The following is a 22,500-nucleotide window of genomic DNA, read 5'->3' as shown; positions in this document are numbered from 1 at the left end:
AAGTGTATAAACAACAGTTCAACATTTTATGAGGGGTTATGTGCCAGCTACCAGACTAATTCTTGACTGGGAGCCAGTGTTGTAGTCAAGACCCCCTAAACCAAGACCAAGTCATTACCAAGACCAGAGTGTATCGAGACTGAGACAAGACCAAAACTAGAGATGCTGGTAGGTGGATTTTGTTTCCTTCAGAGAGAGCCAGACTAGCTGTTTCCCCCTCTTTCCTTTATGCTAACTAAGTAGCCTAACTATGCTAACTAAGCTAACATAGCTATATTCAACTTACAAACATGAGAGTGGTATCGATGCTCTCTCTCTCTCTCTCTCTCAAGAAAGTGAATATGCGCTACTATTGCTTTATGTGCATGCAGGACTAATATTTAAAAAAAAAGACATATTATTGGTTGCTTGAATTGCCTTTATTAAAAGATACAGGATACTAGATTTGACACCAATATTTGAGGATGCAGCACTTGTTCGTTACAGACTGGAGAATTAAACACAGACAAATGTTTTTAGATGTCTGTGCCTTTAAAAATATCCCTGTAAATACTGTATCTGCAGTATATGGCAACCATTGACATCTGGATATTGCGTCAGTATCTCTTTTTTTATCACATTAAATTTTACAATAAAGTCGTAAAAAAGGAAGAGAGAAACTTGCTAAACCATGCAACACCCAACAAGCCAACATTTACAGTTAGTCTTAGATCACAACGATTTCAAATGGTATTTCAATCTTCAATATGTTCAGCAACGATGACAATATCATATCCAAATACTTAACACAATAATATTTCTTATTTTTTAAGGGGAATTAATTCATCCCTTTATATACTTCTCAGACTGTACTCCATCTTTCAGCTACCATCTTCAAATGTTTTATTATTATTCAAAGCAGAATTTTATTCACATCTTGTGTCCTTAGTATATGAGAGAGGTTTTGAAAGGGCAAATTTTGTTCATTTTTACTGAATGAATAGTACATGCATCTCTTCCTAAAATATGCACAGTTCAGTTACAGTCAATAATTGGTCTGCTCTTTCAAAACGCTCTACAAAGACTCGAGAAAACTGACGCTTTGAAAGCAAACTGCAATGTTAAAATACACCATGTCTAAGTTTGACAAAACACAAGTTAAAGATGCATGTTGTGCACTTTGTGAGAAGAGGTGATCCATCTGTTCATCCCAGTTTATTAATGATTTGAAAAGACAATATTTGGAGAATTAGAGGGTAATCTTTTTATAGGATTCTAAAACATTCCTTTACTTCCTGTAGAATTGATGTTGAATGATGTATGCTATTACTCAATACCCTTTGACATATGATAAAAAATATATGCTTTGACTAAAGAAATACATAAAGAAAATACATGAGCTAACTGACACCTACAGTTACATTTCTAACTCCCGAAAAATGTGGAGAAAGACGCAACAGAAAAATGAGAAAGCAGATGAAATATCAATGCATCTTCAACTGCATCTTCTTATCTTTTCCTAATTTATTCTAAGACGGACAAAACAGAGACAACTGGATTTTGTCAATCCTATTATTATTATTATTTGTATGTATTATTCATACCTCTATTTGGGGGATAATCATGCTCTCATAATGTCTTGGGGGATGTAAACAGGAAGTATATTGTTGCAACTGATTCAGTGAGTTATGTGGTGGACTACAACTTGAGCCTCATTTTTTTAGCCTATGGCATTGTTTAAAATATGCCGAATTAGCTGTTAGCGGTTCCTGTTTGCAGTGTACCCATGGATTGGACAACTATAACTGGATTACTTTAATAGAAGAAAACTTAAAAAACATGATGATTCTCAGGCAAGTATTGCCCTTTGTGCCATAAACTGACTTCCCTTAATCACCTGCTTTTGTAGAGGCGCCACTGCTGCTTTATGGAGGCAGGGTAGGCATGTAGCTAAAAGGAAAAGGAGACTTGTCATCCCAAAAGCTTCGTCATCTGGACTACTCTGGGTGGATGGGATATAGATGTAGAAGAATCTGGAAGAAGAATATAAATGCAGGGATAGAAGGCAGAGGGGATTCTTTCTCATAAAATCCCAAACCAGACACCTGCATTTACCAGACAAGGACGAAAAGGTAGAAGAGGAGAATATAGGGATGAAGGGAAGGAGAAGTAGAGCCTCCCGTCTCAGGCCATTGCAAGGCTGCTCTCACAGGACGAGATCGAGGATGGTGAAAGGGGGAAAAAAAGAGGGAGGTGAAGAATAGGAGTGAAAGAAGGGAAGAGTAGCATCATCTCTCTCACTCTCTCTCTTTATCTATTCCTTCCAGTCCTTAGTGATGTTGAAGTTCCACTCCCATTCCAAGTAGGCGTTCTTGTCGTCGTCGATGAAGCAGGATTTGACCTGATAGTAGCCACGTGACATCAGGCCTTTGGGTGTCTCATCAGTCGGGCAAATAAACTCGTGCTCCTCTTCCTTTGGGCCGTAACTTCCCACCATGTACGTCGCCTTGTTCACTACAGGAAGATACACAATAGACACTTGGGGAATACTACAAACTAATGTAAAAAAAAAAAAAATAATAATAATAAGTTCTATAAAGCCGTTTGCGGCTCCAAAGAGAGCTGTGTGAAGTCTAAAAAATTGCCTCAAGTGAACAAACTATTACAAACAAATCTGGGGGTGTAGAGTTTAAAGAAAGTGAGCCCTCCAGACCAGAATTTGTTCAATTCTTACCTTTTATTCCTTTTCTGGAGGTCACTTGATGGTACCGCAAGCCAGCAACAATTTCTCTGTTCACCTGCAGACACACACAGTTTCATCAAATCTCCAAATCTTGTCACAGACCTTTCTGTCAGTTACTGTGAAAACTGGCACCCCAAAGTTAGCATAAACCTAGAGTGACACAACATGAATGTATCGGCCCGTTATGTGGTTCATTATTCAAGTTCAAGTTCATGTTACTTTATTTATACCCAGAGGTAGATTTTGTTCGCAGTAAAGTCCTCATACACACATATGGGGAAAAAACATAGAAGCACATATCACACATCATTCAACTTAAAGGTCCTATGACATGCTGCTTTTTGGATGCTTTTATATAGGCCTTAGTGGTCCCCTAATACTGTATCTGAAGTCTCTTTTATATAGGTCTTAGTGGTCCCCTAATACTGTATCTGAAGTCTCTTTTATATAGACCTTAGTGGTCCCCTAATACTGTATCTGAAGTCTCTTTTATATAGACCTTAGTGGTCCTCTAATACTGTATCTGAAGTCTCTTTTATATAGACCTTAGTGGTCCTCTAATACTGTATCTGAAGTCTCTTTTATATAGACCTTAGTGGTCCCCTAATACTGTATCTGAAGTCTCTTTTATATAGGCCTTAGTGGTCCTCTAATACTGTATCTGAAGTCTCTTTTATATAGACCTTAGTGGTCCCCTAATACTGTATCTGAAGTCTCTTTTATATAGACCTTAGTGGTCCCCTAATACTGTATCTGAAGTCTCTTTCCTGAAATTCAGCCTTGGTGCAGAATTACAGCCACTAGAGCCAGTCCCACAATGAGCTTTCCTTAGGATGTGCCATTTCTGTGTCTGTAGCTTTAAATGCTATTGAGGAGGAGAGAGGGCTGGGCAAGGTGGAGGGTGGGGGTGTGGTCTTGACCAACTGCCATGCTTCGCTTGTTTGCAAGCCATGATGTCTCTCTCTTTCTCATGGGCGGACAGAATTCTCTAGGCGGGCAAAGCGTGACGTCATAAAGGGAAGATTCCAGATCAGCCCATCTGAGCTTTCATTTTCTCAAAGGCAGAGCAGGATACCCAGGGCTCGGTTTACACCTATCACCATTTCTAGCCACTGGGGGACCGTAGGCAGGCTAGGGGAATTAATATTAATGTTAAAAAACCTAATAAAGTGACCTTTAAGACAGTGGAAATTAAGAAATGATTTAATAAAATTAAAAGGTTCTTACTGGTCCAGATTATACTTAAATATTGATGTGAACTAAATACTAATAGTAAAAAAGTAAAACAATTCCTCTATGACGTTTAGTCCCTTGCAAAAACAGTGGATACTACATTTCCCATAATGCAACTCATCAGTTTCTTTTAATCCATCGCTCCTGCCTTCTCAATGCCTACTTCTTTCAAACCTCCGTCTTCAGTTTGTAAAGCCGGCTTCCTGCTAAATACTTTAATCTCAAACCCAAACTGGGATAACCCTGATGTCATCACTATGACATCATCAGAGAGGTCCCTTCAGAGCCACAGAGGACATTATACAACTAGCTGTACTCCTTGTGATGAGTAAACTAAATTGTAGTAGTAGTCTGTCAGTTTAATAACTTCATGCAAATATAAATAATATACATTTTGTTGTAAATGTAGGCAACAATCTATCCAGACCAAAATTACCTTTTAGAGTGAAACTCACTGCATGTTTTTAAATTTCTGTTTTTCAATAAAAACCCTGACATATTTAAAGACACCTTTATTGACAAAAAAAAACATGTCTGGCAAGATGCACACACACACACACACACACACACAGACTAACGAGCATTTGTGTTCTGGGTGAGGCTGCATTAAAAGACGGTAGTGAAGCCATTTGTCCAGCAGGTGTCCTCACAGCAGAGCAGATATACTGTAGTCACTCTTTTATTTCTATAGTCATACCGTTTCTTCATATCAGAAATCAGTGTATTCATTGTATGTGCAACTAGCCCACGGTATCTACATTTCTATTTATGCCAAATAATATTCTCATCTTTTCTTATTTTTGATCAAATCCTCTTTTGTTTTAGAAGTATTGATCAAGATCTTAGTGTCCTATCAGTACAGGAATACTTCCCACAGTCTGAATCTCTCTCAGGAAAGATATGACCTGGTATTCAGCTTGTCCCTGAGTGTTTTCCAACAGCTCCACTGAATTTTAGAGATACAATGAAAAACTGATAACAACTATTGCTGATGTGAGTGTAGTTCCTGGGTTGAGTAGTTCCTGGGTTGACATTGTTGCTTGTTGGTGCATTTTTTTTTTTTTTTTTTATTCCTATGGCTAACTGGGTAAATGTAGAACTATTTAATAATCCTTAATAATCCTTCCATGAACATCCCGTCTAGCCTCTGGGTACACTCTGTCTCTCATGTACTCTGCATATTTCATCGCCCTCTGTATTTACTTATAGTGAACATGCTGCCTGGGAAATAGCTGCTGTGTGTTTACAGGAGTGCTAAGTGGGGAGGAGGGAAGGAGAGAACAATAAGAGAACTGAAAAGTTGAAGCAAGAGAAAGACCAAAACAAGGTTATGCAAGATAGAAGAGAAATTAGGCCGGGTCTCTGCAGATACAGACACCACCACTGACTTCTAGTGGGTCATAAGTGATGATTGAGAGGGAATATTTTTTGTATTAGTCTATACATTGTTTTTTTAGGCTAACCCATATTATACCTTAAAATGGAAATCCATCTAATACTTCTTGAGATATTTCAGTAAAAGCCAAACATGTCAACCTGCTGGTGGCACTGGAGAACCAGTCAGGGGATCCCTAAAGTAGGCTTCATCCTCTGGGGACTATGAATGTCAGTATAACATATTATCTCAATCCATCCAGTTATTGTTGAGATATCTCAGTCGGGAGCAAAGTGGTGGACCGACCAACTGACACTGTCACCCATATCCGCTAGCATGGCTAACAATACTAGCAAAGACATTTAAAAGTAGTGACTTTCTAATTTTAGAAATCTAAAACATAATCAATAGTCAGACTTGACAAGTTGCAATTGTAGCATTTATCCTTACTGGCATTATAAAATGAAAGACTCATTAAATATGATAATGGTCTTGTTTGATATTGTTTGATCGTATAGTACATAGTGGCTTTCTCTCCTTCTATCTCTTTATCACTTACAGTAAATGCATACCATACACACAGTAATCCATCCATGCTGTAATGATGAAGGTGATCTCTCCATCCTTAATATACCTCTGTGAATGCATCTATCCATTTTTACCTTGAAGTGAATCTTTAGTCTGTACGTCACTCCTTCCTTTAGAGAGAAGGTCTTCTCCTTCAGAGCCCCCAGATCATCTGCATAAACAACAACAATAAAACATCACCCATGGTCAACGTGACACTCAACATGACTCACTACATGATCACACTGCTGCTGATTTACACATACAGTAACTCAAGCAGAATTGTATTAGGATAACCATCTGGAGAAATTGCTCATCATCACCCCTAAAAATGTATTTGAAAAATGACTATCTAAATGTATGAGCTTTAGTGTGGTTTGCAATGCTCCACGGGTATGGAATGAAATTGATTATACTATAAAAACGTCTTTGTGTGTGTCTGCTTTCAAAAAGAGCTTAAGACAGCAGTTACTACTAAAATATGTTGAAGCTTGAATACCCTAAACGGCTGGGTTCTTCTAAACTAGTTTATCCACTCTGAAATCTGTTAATTTGTACTGTTATTTTTACTTGCCAAATGTCTCTATTTATTGTATTGTACCTAATTAACCAAGGTTAGACTGATGGAATACATATCTTGGGACCCTTTAGTAGTTAGGGTTAGGGTAGTGAGCTCTTAGGGGTTTCTGTAGGTTATTGAATTTCCAAGCACATAGATAAAATGTGGCATACTGAGCTTCAATTAAGATATTAACTAGATTAAATAGCAAACAGAACAGATTAGAAAAAAGAGGAATAAAAAGTTTCATAGTTAATTCAATTAAGTTTACTTAAAATACAGAATATAGCATGAAAGTTTGTCATTCTTGGAAGCCAATAGTAATTTTTAGTTCTGTTTAATATCATAGCAGCTGGAAGTATGCACTATGATATTTGCTTTGTGATGTACAAATGTGATACATTTGTCTCACTGCATGACTACATCATTCAAATATACACTTAGTTCAGGGGATTTTGAGCATTTTCTTCTCATTGTTTTCAGCTAAATAAGAGGCATTAAAGTCATACTTAAGCGTATGATACCTTCTGTATTCATAACCCCAGTACAACTCTGACATGTTGGTTATTTAGAGTTACTAAAACCAGAATGGTTTCTTTGTACAAACTGTATTTGTCGTGCTGTTGGGTTGAATGGGTTCCTATTGTAAAAGCACATAGCACTCAGAAATGCATCCACTGCCTAATCACTTTATATCTCAATTTAAGCCCAACCATCAGTCCTGAGTGCCTCCTAATTGACAGGGAGAAACAAAGGAAGGGGGAGAGGAGAGGAAGGAGAGATAAAGGAATGAGGTGAATAAAGAACAGACAGCAGTGACGTGTTGAGGAAAAGAGGCAGAAGACAGTCAGGCAAAGAAAGGAAGTGACCTACAGATAACACACACACACACACACACACACACACACACACACACACACACACACACACACATTGCTCCCTCAGAAGTGCACTGTACAGGGTTTGATTCCCACTGGTGTCACCCATATTAAATATATATGCACTTGTGGCACAGTTAGGCACATTACTGTAAGTAAAAAGCCTCCAAGAATCGACATATTGCTCTTAATGATGAGTAGTAGCCTCCCAAACTCTGCTTATGTTGACAGTCATGCCTTTACTTTAATTAAGAATCTACATGTCCTCCTGTGGTTGAGGAGCTTTATACCACCACAAGAAACACTTAAAACTCTCCATTAGATCGAATCTACATATGTCATCGAGCAATAAAGCTGTTCTTCAGTGGCTGACATTTGGGAGATTTTTCACTGCTCCATCTCTGTCTCGTTCCATTCAGTCTATCTCCCTCTATAAACTGTATGGTATGGTATGTAAATATCCTCTCCTTTCTCCTCTCCTTCCTCTCGTCTTAGGAGAAAAAGAAAAGAGAAAAGATGCTGGCCTCCCCCGGGAGCGTCTGACTGAGAAAATAGGTCAGTGTGGAGAGCTGTCTACCTGTTCTCCACACACACGCACACGCACACGCACACACACACACACACACACACACACACACACACACACACACACACACACACACACACCACGCATGGATGCACATGCACAGGCAAATCCACACACTTAACACACAGCTGTAGCTCACTGGAGGGATGCCAGAAAATCTCCAAATATTAGGGAATACATTTAATGAAAAATGGCCACACTTTGGGACATCTTTAACAATTGTTATATGCCAAAAAATTACATATTGTTGTTACATAAAGAAATCATGTTTTGTAGTTGCTGCTTCAGAATGAAATATTAATCCAAAATACATGATCCTCCTATAAAGAAGTATGCATTCTTATAGATTAAACTACCCAACAATATATAAAGTAGTTACTGTAATACTAGATCCACATTGACCGGCGACAGCAAAACAACAAGTTTAGCTCTGTGAGGCTGTACTCAGCCCAGCTGTGCTTTGAGCTAAATGTTAATGTCTGCATGCTAACACGCAATGACAGCAGGTATAATGTTTACCATTTTAGTTTAACATGTTAGCATGCTGCATCATTGGTAATAATCCAGTATTATTAAACATATAATTATTAACACTATGAGGACCATTCTAATAATTAGTATTTTAACTTGTATTGCCGTTTTCTATTCACAAACTTTCTTCCCATTAATATATGAATTTTTACAAATAAAATACCCTTGAATTGATCACAAATCACTGACAAATAATACTGGACCCACAGCACACAATCAGTGTGGGGTAAAGATTAGTGGCCAACATAAAGAGTGACTGAGTAAATGTGAGGCAGCATGCATGCTCAGCAAAACAACCCAGAACCTTAGGAACATGAAAGTTTAACAAAGCAAGTGCTTACATTCGGTGCTTTACACCAAAGCACTGAAAAGTCATTGTCAAGGATATTGCTTTGTGTAGCGCGGCCGGGCGACAGACTTGTAGTACAGTATGTAACTGTATCAAAGTGTTGTGTTATATAGCATGGACATATGGTTGTGTATTGTGTTATCAACGAGACATAGAATTTTAAAAAAATCGACTCGGAGCACTGGACTCATAGTACTTTTGCAGGGAAATTACTTCACATAGAAATAATAGTTTTCTTCACATTTTGCAGTAAAATGTTTACATTTATTTGACATTTAATGTACACCTGAAGCCAAACTAGGTCACAGTATTGTGCTTATGTTTTTTTGCATGGGTGGCCCCATTGGGCAATGAATCCGTACAGCTGGCAGTCATATTGCTGTATCCACCAAGACACAGAGACACATTAAAAGTAGTTTTTGTGCTGCCAGCTTAGCCTGAAAAAAGTGTTTTTCATGTTTCAATACATCAATGTTCAGGCAATTGATCTAAGCACAAGCAACAACTGAAATGACAAAGAAACTGTAAGTTATTGAGTACACGAATGAAGTTGTCTAGTATTGAATCTATCTAACAATGTAGTAGCTGTGCTGATAAAAAGGTAGCGATGATATGTAAAGGAAAGATTAAAGTGATGAATTCAGAAAAATATGAGCGGTCAGACACGTTGCAAACAAGCCAAAGGTTTAGAAAAATGATCTAAAACAGGAAGTGAGTGATCTCTTATAATGGCAGTAAAAAGACCTCAATACACAGGAAAACAGTACAGTAGGGACAGTACAAGGGAGTAAGCGAGCGTCCACAAAGCGTAGCTCCTATGGAGCCATTTTGTTGCTATCAAGCCATCACCCGCCGTTAGCATCCCATTGACTGCCATTCATTTTGGCGCCACTTTGACAGCGAATTACTTTACATCTGAAGCATTTAAAGACTTTATTTGTCCATTGTTTATTTCTAAAGAAACATGACAATGTATAAAAGGTTCCATTACCTTGTATCTCACATTATGGCTCCGTAGCAGACGTTTTTATAAAAATAGGCTAACGATTGTGTCATAACCACGCGACTTACTGTCGCATAGCAGAGGAATTACCGTACAGTACAGGAGAAGCTCGCAGGCAGTTTTGATTTACATTAGCTGTTTAAGTTTAATTACAAATTTTAACTAGCATTTTAGTTAGCAATATTTAGCCTGTGTCCATGTTATCTGCTTACATATGCTCTCCGTCTCTGCAAGATTGGGAATGATTGAGATTTCTCTTGGCACAGCTACCAGAAGACTTCCAACTTTCAGACAGGTTGCTCACGTCACATCTACGTTGTCTCTCTCAGTTTGAGGCTGCGCAGTACACTCAGCCATCACCGGAAAAGTGCTTCTAATTGACTTCACTGGTCTCCGTAGAAAATAACGGCGTCACTTTGTCCACTTCTTTAACTGTCTATGGTGCAATACAGTAGGTCAGTGTTGAACTAAGTCGGTCTGTGATGGATTTACAATAGGTTGCTTGTGTTTCTAAAGTTGGTCTTTTTAACCATGTCACTTCGTTTCTCAGCAATGATGGACAAAACAAAACTAAAACAAGTATTATTAACCAGAATCAAATATTTTAGCTAAGATTTTGGGATAGATTCTTACAGTATAGCATTATACAACAAAACTACACAATCAGTTATTCAAGATCTTGAATCTTGAATTGAACTGTTTTACTGTTACCTAATTAAGTAAAAATATGTGTAAATGCTTCAGTGAACATACATTATATAAAGTGTAATTGGCCCACAAAGCAAAGTCCTGTTGTTGTCTAAGACTCAGATGTTGGATTACTTTACACCTTCTGAGTGCACGAGGGAACGCTTATAAATAGGGCTGGGTACCGAAACGAGGTGCCAATAGGGCAACAGTAGTAACAAGACCAAATAAGAACGAAAATTTCGGTGCCTGACTTTTTTTTAACTGCCCCCTGGTGTTCCGGCGTCAACTTGCGTGACGTCAGTGCCGCTACTCAGCACACTTGTTGATCAGAACTGATAGTGAGAGGATCAATGAAGATGGCGAAGGCAAAACGCTCCAAGGTTTGGCTGCATTTCACGTCTAAGGATGCAGACTCTGCGACATGCAACAGATGCCTTAAACCAATGTCATGCAAGGGAGGTAACACGTTGAATTTGATGAAACATCTGGCGACACGTGGAATTTATTTAAAAGCCGAACAATGCACCGTGTTTGATAACCTACGTGACGCGAGGCCAAGCACTTCAACAGCAGCAGCCAGTGTCGGCCTCACCGGACAAATTGAAGAGAGTCCCAGCCCTGCCAGTGTGGTGGTGGACATCACAGATGATGATGATGATGATGATGATGATGATGATGATGATGATGATGATGATGATGACAGCAGCCGTTCCTCTACGGGTAAATCTAGTAATTTAATGGCAACCGCAAATCTTGCATATCAAGTAGGCTAGCAAACACCGTTGCCATTCATTTCGGTTTTTTTAAGTACCAGTTCGAGAACCGTTTAAGCACCGGAACCGTTTAAAAAATACAGAGTAGGCACCGGTATCGGATAAAACCCAACCGATACCCAACCCCACTTATAAACTGAGCAGTTGACACGGACCTAACAACCTTGCAGAAATGAACGGTCTCTAATGGGACAACCAGTCAAGCGGTAAGTAGTAGTAGAGCAAGTATCTCTTATTTCCTCTACACGTACACTTTCAAAGTGTAGAGCAATGTATCTCCCCCTGTTTTGCCACCCCTCCTTCTCTCTCTCTAACATAAACACACACACACACACACACACACACACACACACACACACACACACACACACACACACACACACACACACACACACACACACACACACAGCCTACTGTATAGTGTGTAATGAGGTCTCTAATGCATTCAGCCACCGATGGAAAGTCCATTTCACATCCAGCCTGGTGCCGGCTCGGCTATCTAACTGCAACATGATAAACCAGCAGGACCGATTATTACCTTGCTGCTTACTCTATAGATTAATGATGAAAGATGGTTTTCTCTCACACAGCAATTTCTCTTTTTCTCTTTAGCTTTATAACACAAACACACACATACAACCAAATTAAAACTAAACTTTATTTGAAAAGCTTCCAGGGTAAATATGAGAACGACTTCAGTTTGTTCAGCAATTGAATGGACACAAGACTTTCAAGGTGCACTTGATAAAAAACATATACAGTGCTTTAGATACAGTGCAATCAAGTCTTTCTAAAAAGCTGTCAAAGAGCATTTCCTGTATTGGACTCAAGGCTTTTTGTCTGCCTGTTAGGACAAAGAGCAGAGCCCTACAGGGCTCTCACAAGCTCATGCGCAAGTGCTCTTTAATTTGATTTGTACCACTTTTATCAGAATTAACACAAAATGAATTAATATAATGCTGCAAATTTGGTGAAACGAGCCCCAGATTAATTGTGCAAGACTGGCAAGATTTTAATGAATGTTCATACGCCATGAGTATATTTACATTGACATTTCTAGCTGTCTCCTAAAAATGACCCTCAACACAGAATTAGCCTTCGGCTTTGCTCCCGTCATTATTACTGCAGCCACTAGATGGTGCCACCTAACAATAAACGTAAATATGAGACGTAATTGCTGCTTGTACAAATTACCTATGGGGTTGTTTTTTTTTCGGGGGAGGACCGTCTCAAAAAAGCAGAAGGGTCAGGTTTGGTCCAGCAGAGGCCAAGATATCCTGACTTTTAGTCCCTAGTATGGGTCAAGCTCCAAAAGCACGGCATCCTAAGTCTCAAGCCCCAGCCTATACAGTTATGACATCACAATGACATCATCAGGGTTATCTTTTCAAACTTGGCAAAGGTCCTCCAGAACCACAGAAAACAAACAACAACTGATTTCATAGGCTGATTAGTACTCCTCGCGGTAAGTAAACTGAACTTCATGTGTATAATCAGTGCAGTGCCCCTTTAAACTCCACACCCTTTGTTTTTCAGTCTTTCTGTTAATAATTTGTAATCCCAAAGTCCAAGCTGAGATTACTAAATTGATTTTCTATCCACCTTTCACTTCCTCCATCATCTATTGAGATCAGATCTCAGACGCATTAGGTCTGCCTGGTGTGGAGGAACAGCCTACTCTTTCCATTTCGTGCCATTCAGCAGACCTTCCATTACACAGTGAAAAATGCACATTCAAGGCTGCTAGATGAAGGGAACTGCATAGTATGAAGTCAGTATCGCCTAGCAACCAGGTGACCTTTCCTATTAGCAGTCTGTGATTCTGATCTGTGTCTTTTTGTGGGTGAATGTGCATGTGTGTACAATTGTGTATGTGATAGGCAGGGAAACCCTCAGATAAGAAAAAATCTGACCATGCATGCAGTGAAATCATGAAGAAGCGTACACGCACGCACGCACACACGCACGCACACACACACGCACACACGCACGCACACACACACACACACACACACACACACACACACACACACACACACACACACACACACACACACACACACATCCTTGCTGTAGGGACTGACATAATCTCTTTGCAGCCACCTGATTACCATGCACCGCAGACACACAGACACACACACACACACACACACACACACAAACTTAAACCCACCTCACTCCCCTTCCCTGAATGTCGCTTTCGCCTGCACCCAGGGGAAGATATCAATACTGCCAACTAAGCAAACATTTAGCTGTCTCTCCTCTCTCGTCCATCGACACACCCACTGCAGTCTTTCTGCACATAAAAGGCAGCATGTGGGGTGAGATGCCTTGCTCCAGGGCATATGAGGTCACTATATTGGGTGCGAGGGTATAGCAGCAGCAGCAGCAGCACCATACCACATCCACAAGCAGGGTTTAGGGAGAAAAACGATGCTGGATAACGTAGAATAGGCAGAAGAGTGATGAAAGGAAAGCATTGCGTACCTGTCAGGTCCATGGTTATTGGTTCAGGAGCCTCATTACACAGCAGGGTCAGTCTGGTCACCTGGACATTACAGGCCGTGGGGTCTGGTGAGGAAAAACAGTCTGGTTACATAGATTTATTCAGTTTATTTTCATTCTCTCTTTAATTAATTTGCTTGAAATTTATAAAAAAAAAAAAAGCGATTTGTTTGGGTTCTTATGAATGCTTATGAACACACCCCTGCGGAACATTTGTATGGGGGAAAAAATATTCGGACGGACCTAAATTTTATCGGATATCCGCCTGCGAAAATATTGTTTGTCCAATGAATCAAGTAATAAACCAACTAATATATAAGTAAACACATGTTTACCAAAAGGCTGTCGATCGGCGAGGATTACAGGGTGCATGCTGAATGTGTTATATAACACATTATACAGGTATATTGTTGAAATGTAAATGACAAGTTGTGTTTTTATGTGAGGTTACGTGCTGAAACTATTTCTTCAGTTAACAGTCTTGCAAAACTTTCAGAAACGGTGATAGTGATTTAAGAGATCTGGGAGACAAAGCAAGAGTCTACAGCCATGCTAGCAGCTTTGTACTTAGTAGTTCATTGAGTTAAAAATAACACTGTTATTATCTGTTAGCATGCTAATATTTGCTAATTAGCACTAAATGCTAAATGCAGCTGAAACTGTTGGAAATGTCATTAGTTTTGTGGATATTTGGTCATAAATCAAAGTAGGCTATTGGGCAAACTGACATTTTCACACAAAACCACAAATTGTAATTGCATGGTGGTGCTACAGGAAAACTCAGGGGATCATCAAAGTTATTGCAGTAGGATTCATCCTCTGGGAACTTTGAATGTCTGCAGAAAAAGAATTAAAATGCCATTTTAGCGCCACGCTGCTAAAATTGCTAAAAAGTATTAAAAGCCCATGATACTATTGAAATTGTACATGTTAGAATTATCAAAGTCCATAAACATTTCAGACATTGTAAAAGTAACGGCCCAATACGAGTATTCATCAGGATTCAACATGGACAGATAAAAAGATAAGGGGCATCTGCTGGACAATAAAGTCCCCCCTCTCCACTTCTCTCTGCTTTTCCTTTCTCTCATTACAGCCTTTCCCAAAGTATTCAATGGTAGTAAGATGTAGATTAGGTGGTGTTGAGTTACAGCGGTGGGGGAGTCAGAGCTAGCTGTCATGGCCCAGCTACTGGATTAGAGATGCTGAGGCAAGCAGATCTGTTCCAGTGTGTGTGTGTGTGTGTGTGTGTGTGTGTGTGTGTGTGTGTGTGTGTGTGTGTGTGTGTGTGTGTGTGGGTGTGTTTGATCAGAAGTTGATGACTGCGAGGAACTATGCACCAAGTCGTTATATTGAGTGAATGGTATTATTAAAGCTGCAGTAACACAGGGTACTAGGGTGAATCTATGGAAGTAAATCTGTTTCATCGGATTTTGAAATTAAAAGCCATTGAATTTCTAGCACTAAATATTTACGCATTGGAATTATGTATCAGAATGTGTTGCCTCTGAATTTTACTCTTCTTATTTCAACAACTAATTTTCACCTGTATTTTTCTAAGTTCATAAATTCAGAATAAAAAATTCGACATAAAAAAATTCAATATAACAAATTCAGATGCAAAATACAATGTTTAAAATTCAACTAACATATTTTCAACTTGCTCAAATTCAACAGGCCAAATTCAGCTGCAAAATGTAATGTTTAAAATTCAGTGTTAACATCCGGGAAGCCAAGGAAAAGCAATCGATTCTAGGATCTAGATCGGGAGTTTGCCAACAACTGGAAACCTTTTACAATTTTCATCTGCTATTTCACCATTAAATTCACTTCTGAGATTTTTTTTATGCGAGAAATCAACTGTGCAGAGTTTGAATATTGTGTTTTGTTATTTAAACAAACGATGGAGGAAATAAACTTGTCCATGAGTCTATTGAGAGACTTCCAGCTGACAGCGGGGTCTGTGAGCATCATTGATCGGCCTGCGAGCGAGCGATCCCGGCCGCCACCAGCCAGCTGTCACGTCAGACTGGAGCTTCTCAACAACATCGGAGCAAATGTGCAATTGGCCATCAATTTTAATAAAACTGCCCATATTCAAACTCGACACAGTTGATTTCTCGCATAAAAAAGTCTCAAATGTGAATTAAGTGATGAAATAGCAGACCAAATAGTTGTTGGCTGCAGCTACTATGGCAAACTACCGATCTAGATTCTAGAATCGATTGCTTTTCCTTGGGTTCCAGGATGTTAACACTGAATTTTAAACATTACATTTTGCAGCTGAATTTGGCCTGTTGAATTTGAGGAAGTTGGAAATATATAAGTTGAATTGTATTTTGCATCTGAATTTGAATTTATGAACTTAGAAAAATAAAGGTGAAAGTTAGTTTAGTAAAATTTAGAGGCAAAACATTCAGATACATAATTTCAATGCATAAATATTCAGTGCTAGAAATTCAATAGCTTTCTAATTTCAAGATCCGATGAAACAGATTTCCTTCCATATGAATTACCAGCTCTTCTATCACCTCAGGTAAACATTAAACACACACGCACACATGCACATGCGCACACACACACACACACACACACACACACACACACACACACACACACACACACACACACACACACACACACACACACACACAAACACACACCTGACGGCAGTGTTTCCCTCCCCAGCAGGGTCTGCTTGTACTTGACGAGACTCTCGTCATCTTTGTCCAGTTGCCGAATCTCCTCCAAAGTCTTCTGGACCGGAGCAATGTAGTTTAGGTTTCTGTCATCCTCTTCCTCCTCAATAGGCCAATCCTGTTTGTCAGCCATTAGACCTTTCAGAAAGAAAAGAGAATACCATTAAAGGGATACTGTTATAAGTTGCAGTGATTGCAGGTATGTTTTCTGGACCATTAGATCCAAACAGATGAACTCAGTTGGTCTGTTGGAGTCTTTGGAGTAATGTTATAGTTCAGCCACAGAGTTCAGACATTGTTTTGGACTCCTCGTTTTTACATCAACCACGACCTGGTGGGGTAAATCTAGGATGATCTGTGTGTATTTGATTATTTGATTTAGTTGTTTAACCCACCCACTTCTAAACCACTAACCTTGCTCCCTGATCCCTACCCACAATGCTGGTAGCTCTGTAGCTCAGAGGAGAGCCGTTCAGACCCCCTGTTCTGGCTGACTGGAGGTCAGCAGCTTCAGAGTGGGAGGCCTCCAAAGACCAACTGCTTCCGCAGTGCCCGATCTCTGCTGAAGCCGCTGTCCTCCAGCAGCCTGGAGCAGAAGCTCCGACTGAACTTAAAGACTCAACATGGGTTCTATTTATAAACTCCTCTAGGGATGTTTCATGATGTCATCATGAACTCACAGCTGATTGGTCGTTAGTTTCTCAGATTTTTTGATATGCCATAGAATGCTGTGATGTCATAGTATAGTGTCATGGCAGAATCTAGCTATTGGTTCCTATTGGCCGCCAGGCTGGGTGGGTGTGGCTTACCTGCCACATCATTAAGAGGATGTGTTTCTGATTTATTGGGAAGTTTCCCCCCCAAGTTGTGTCAATGTCAGTCCGCATCTTGAATGTCTACAAATGATGAGGGAGGCCCTCTCATCCTAGCCTCCGGCCTGGCGGATTAGCATGTAGATAAAAACTTCATTTTTATTGTGATATACCAGATTTATTCATGCTACATTGACATCAACTTTCAGTGTACATCAGAGTGGGCACGTCCTGACTGTATTACATGCTTAATATTAGCAATAATGTATCTTTGACCACAATAAAAGCAGACATGATGTTAATTTTGCTCAATTTTCTGAATAACGAACAAACTCAAGATTCTTTGTAACTTAGTTAGTCTTTCTGCTTGAAAACTCTGTGGTCCAAAAATTCAAGGGCGAAAACAAGACAGCACTCACACATGGTCCTTTTTTCAACAGTCCTGTTGGAGGTTATGGAATAAACTGATAAATTACCTATTGAGTGTTCTCAAATCAAATTACAACACACGCTGTGATAATTTATAAAATGTTACATGGTCTCTGACACAAATGCACAGTGCATACCTGTTAGAAAAATGATGATACATACTTTTTCTCTGATTAGTATTAAAACTGTTTGCATTATAACAAGACAAAACACTGTTGCTGCTGTCGCCATCTGGTATCTGGGAGCCACTGTCTTGTCCTTGTCTGGAGCACGGTGTGATGCTGAGGAAAGAACAGGCACTCCTTGACTGAGATAACTGACGACATCAACTATGGACTATAGAGTTTTATCACATTCCACTTGGTATTATAAAAAGCGTCTGTAGAGAGCTTTTCATTAGGTCACTTCTGTACTCATGCTGTGAGTACTGTAACTGCCTCCTTGTATTCACAAGTAACAATGAACTTTGATATAACTTCAGTGGTCCTGTCTATTATTTGATAATATAAATTATTCTAACAATACCTCTAGTCTCCGATTATGTGGAGAACAAGACAGACAGACACAAACTGTGCTGTGGACGTCTATTTTACTAACCTTGTGTAATAGCCTCTGGTTTTGGTTTTACTGTTCATAATGAGACGGCTCAGTGTACACCAGCTCAGAGCTGTATGTAGAGGTAATTGGATGGCACAGAGAGTACACACACACACATGCACGCACACAAACATACCCACCAAAAGATATAGAAATGCACAGTTCAACTATGTCATGGATTCTGTAATCCTTAGGGGAAATCAAATGTGTTAAACACGGACATAATGACCCCATACGAGTGTCCGCACGCACGCACGCACGCACGCACGCACGCACGCACGTACACACGCACACACACACACACACACACACACACACACACACACACATTCACTCTTGTCGTCTGCAGCACCCCACCCAGTCAGGGCCAAACACGGCTGCCTTCACCCATCACCATGGCAACCCTCTTAACTCCCTTTGCAGTGACATCACCTTTGTTGATCTGTTTTATATGAATATACACAGTGGAGCATTTATTTTTACATGCAGCAAGAGAGATCCATGGTGCATCAGTTTTAACACACACACACACACACACACACACACACAAAAGAAACCTTTTAAATCTGCATATTTTATATATTAAACTGTTGTTTTAAGCCCTTCATTGGTGCTCTTTGTGTTGGATTCAGTTGATTTATGGAACGAGCTGAAAACAATTGCTAAAGTAACAGTCTCCCCCTTCCACTCTATAGTATGTCATATATGGATGGTACATGACTTCATAAATGATTCACCCAGCTGTCTGTATTTACATATCAAACTCTGCAGCTCACCCCCTCTCGAGCGTGCATGTGCACACATGTACACTGTACACGCACTGCAGCGTAAAACAGGTTTCTGAGCTGAGATTAAAACCAGTTTCCTCTGACATCTGAGAGCTCCTCTTTGATCTCCAGACTTCTGACTTGTCACAATAACCGTATCAATTAACATTTATTTTGAAAGGCAGGGTTTGGTCCACAGAGATGCAACTGAATGGATTTCTTTTAAAGCTGTAGTATGTGGTAGTAGAAACATGTCAACCTTAAAAACGTGTCTCCTTTGTCTAAACCAGGACATATGACTTTTATCAGATAAAATGAGACTGTATCAATGAATGTACCAAAGAATCTGACTGACTAAAGAATTTTTATTGCTACTGTTGGAACAGTATGTAGGGGATGTGGGGTGTTTGTTTGTTACATATTTTATTAATTATTTATTTGTTTTTAAAAGCACTGATCTGGAGTGGCACCTTGAATTTCATTGTGTTAATACACTGTATTCATGCAATGACAAATAAAGCTTGATTTGATTTTGATTTTGATTTGATTTGAATTATCAATATTTCCAACGTGTAACATTTTGTGCATGGAGCACCTAAATATAAATACCTAAATATATTTAACCAACTTCAGTTCTGATCAAGACATTCTCACCACCAACTCATCAAATACTGAAGCTTGGTCTGGACCCCTTGGCGTCACTTTGTGTGTGTGTGTGTGTGTGTGTGTGTGTGTGTGTGTGTGTGTGGTCTTCCAACTGTCTCAGCCCCCCCATCTGTGATGTGATATTAACTGGTGGATTTTCTTTGATGGCCGTAAAACTGCCTCATTACCCCAGCAGCTTCTGAAATCTTCTGAAGTCTTCTGCATCATTACACACGTCTGCTGTAAAATATGTGCTACACGTGTAAATCAGCACTTTTGTTGTTTGGATGGTGAGGATTTTCATTAATTTATTAATTCACTTTTTTATTTTACACAAAATAAAAGTGAGACGGGACGTGTCTAATGATGGATATTACTGGGAAACAAACAGACATACTATATAAAACAGGGCCAAGACACATTTTTGTAGGCCCCTTTGGGTGTAGTTTGAGTGCCAAAACCTTATAGTCAAATAACTCAGACTGTTACCTATCACCTGCTAAGTTAAAACCCTGTAGCCACATATGCAGAAGGAATATATAGTTTTGCAGCTTTTACACTAAGACAGAGGATCCACAGCCAGTATGTACAAGCACAAGACATAGACAGCTAAACCAACATGTTTAAGAAAAACCAACACCGCAATCTGTCTTGGCAGGGGAGAGGTTGCTTCAGGGGAAGATGGATTCAAAGGGGTCTGCTCACACGAGACCTCAAACACACACACACACACACACACTATGTTCTGTTGGTTCCTCGTTGACATGAGCCTTTCACAAACATCTGTATCCAGATTGTGATTCCTATTGTAGCTGGAAGGCAGATTTTGTCATCTTCAGAAAGCCCCTGCTAGCTGTTTCCCCCATTTCCAGTCTTTATGCTAAGCTAAGATGAGCTAAGCTAAGTTAACTGCGCCCCTTGTGATTTTTTTCCGAATGTCACCACAGACACCAAGGTTTATTGGTGTTTTAAGCCGGCTTTTTAAGGAGGTTTTTAAGTGTTTTATTCACAGCAGTGGTCCCCTTGTACCCGTGCCCCTGTTTTAACCCAAACCTAACCCTAACCATAACCATTGCCTAATCGACTTCAAGGCAGCAATGCGACCGTTGACTTCAAAGCACCTAACCCTATCCTTAACCCTATCCCTAACCCTAACCATAAACTTAACCCTAACCCTAACCATAACCATAACCATTGCCTAATCCTAGTGCCTTCCAGGCAGCGCTGCCTGGAAGGAGACGTTGGGGGCTTAAAACACCAATAAACCTTGATGTCTGTGGTGACATTCGAAAAAAAATCACAAGGGGCGCAGTTAATTTAGCTTAGCTCATCTTAGCTTAGCATAAAGACTGGAGTTACGGTTAAGGTTAGGGTTAGGTGCCTTGAAGTCAACAGTCGCCGCGCTGCCTGGAAGGAGACGTTGGGGGCTTAAAACACCATCGAGTGACACCAAGGGCTTTCATCAGTGGACCATAGGCTCAATCACCATTGTTTTACCTCATTCAGCGATAGATAGTGACTTATTTATTTAAATAAAAATCTCAGAGATTATTACGTTTTAAGTAATCAAAGTTAAACTGCTCTTCTTTTTCCTCAGCAGCCTTCCTCTGTTTTAACAATCACTCCCTGTCTGCCTCCTCTTTTCTTTAACCCAGATAACTGTTCACTGTGTCAGGAAAACACTTTTTCGTCACTATGTGTGTGTCTACCATGTGTGTGTTTGTGCCCTAAGCGTTGATTTGCTGTTTTTTATAGTCCTTTGAGGCCCGCTGTCATTGCTCTGTTCTAATACTATAACGAGACCTCTGGGACACTAAAACACACACATGCACACACAGCGGAAGATAACAAATGAATCTTTTAGGTCTCTGCAAAGCCAATAACAGCTTCTACAATGTAGGTAAAGGAAGAATGATCAAAATCACAGCATTACAGCAGGCCTTGAGCAGGGTTTGCCTCCATCTCTAAGGCTGCTGTCAGTGTGTGTGGCCTTTTCTGCCACAACACGACCAGAATCAATATGTCACCTGCAAGATTTCCATGTAAGGCTGCAGACACCCCGTCAACACTGGAGACACTCATAACACTTCATCATGTTAACCAGCAAATCGTTGAAATCTCATTTCCCTCATGTTTCCTTGTTGATGAAAGGCTGAGATGACAAACAAATGATACCAGCTGCTGTTATTGGTGATATGAACACACTGAGGATGTCTCATGACACTGTAGATTCTGTAGCACATTGTATCACTGCAGACCTGACACTTTCACTACTGAATATGATTTGCTTGTAATGTTACAGTTGTCAATGGTGATTACGGGCCTTTTCACCTAAGACCTAAATGTGTTTTTGCAGTTTTAAAACGGCATTAAATGCTGTAGTATGATGCAGTAATCCAGTTCACGTGCAATGTCTCTATAGCAGTGGTGGCCTAAAGGGAAGAGAAGCGAGCTTGTGACCGGGAGGTCGTCGGTCCAATCCCCGGACCGACAGGATACAAAAATCTGGGTGGGGTGAAAGTGAAAGAGCTTGTCCCACCCTCATTACCACCACTGAGGTGCCCTTGAGCAAGGCCCTTAACCTCAACCACTCCACTGGAGCTGCTCAGTGGTCAGCAGATCAGACTGTGGTTATACTGGGCAGCTTCCAGGAATGAATGTGTAACTGTGTGAATGTGATCAGGGTGTTCCTGCAAAAGAGAACACAATTGCAAAAGGGTTCTCCAATGTTTTCTCAGTTAGCCTTTTAAAATGATATCAGATTAGTAAACAGAATGTGC

At 39.9% G+C, this 22,500-nt stretch overlaps 1 protein-coding gene across 2 annotated transcripts in view; it reads right to left on the bottom strand.

Annotated features, from left to right (window-relative positions):
• Positions 1-400: 400 nt before the first annotated feature.
• The window catches only part of arhgdig (Rho GDP dissociation inhibitor (GDI) gamma), a 32,370-nt gene continuing 10,270 nt past the window's right edge, over positions 401-22,500 (bottom strand). For both annotated transcript variants that reach the window (XM_035996832.1, XM_031320949.2), the window contains exons 2-6: positions 16,435-16,608; positions 13,754-13,837; positions 5,993-6,069; positions 2,714-2,777; positions 401-2,493 (exon numbers count right to left, since the gene is read on the bottom strand). In XM_035996832.1, the coding sequence (XP_035852725.1) occupies positions 2,294-2,493; positions 2,714-2,777; positions 5,993-6,069; positions 13,754-13,837; positions 16,435-16,603 (594 nt within the window). In that variant the 5' untranslated portion in view covers positions 16,604-16,608 and the 3' untranslated portion in view covers positions 401-2,293. The remainder of the gene's footprint in view (positions 2,494-2,713; positions 2,778-5,992; positions 6,070-13,753; positions 13,838-16,434; positions 16,609-22,500) is intronic.

Source organism: Sander lucioperca, chromosome 21 (genome assembly GCF_008315115.2).
Source record: "Sander lucioperca isolate FBNREF2018 chromosome 21, SLUC_FBN_1.2, whole genome shotgun sequence".
Lineage (NCBI taxonomy): Eukaryota > Metazoa > Chordata > Actinopteri > Perciformes > Percidae > Sander > Sander lucioperca.
The sequence above is the reverse complement of the archived record's forward strand: the minus strand, read 5'-3'. Positions and strand labels throughout refer to the sequence as shown.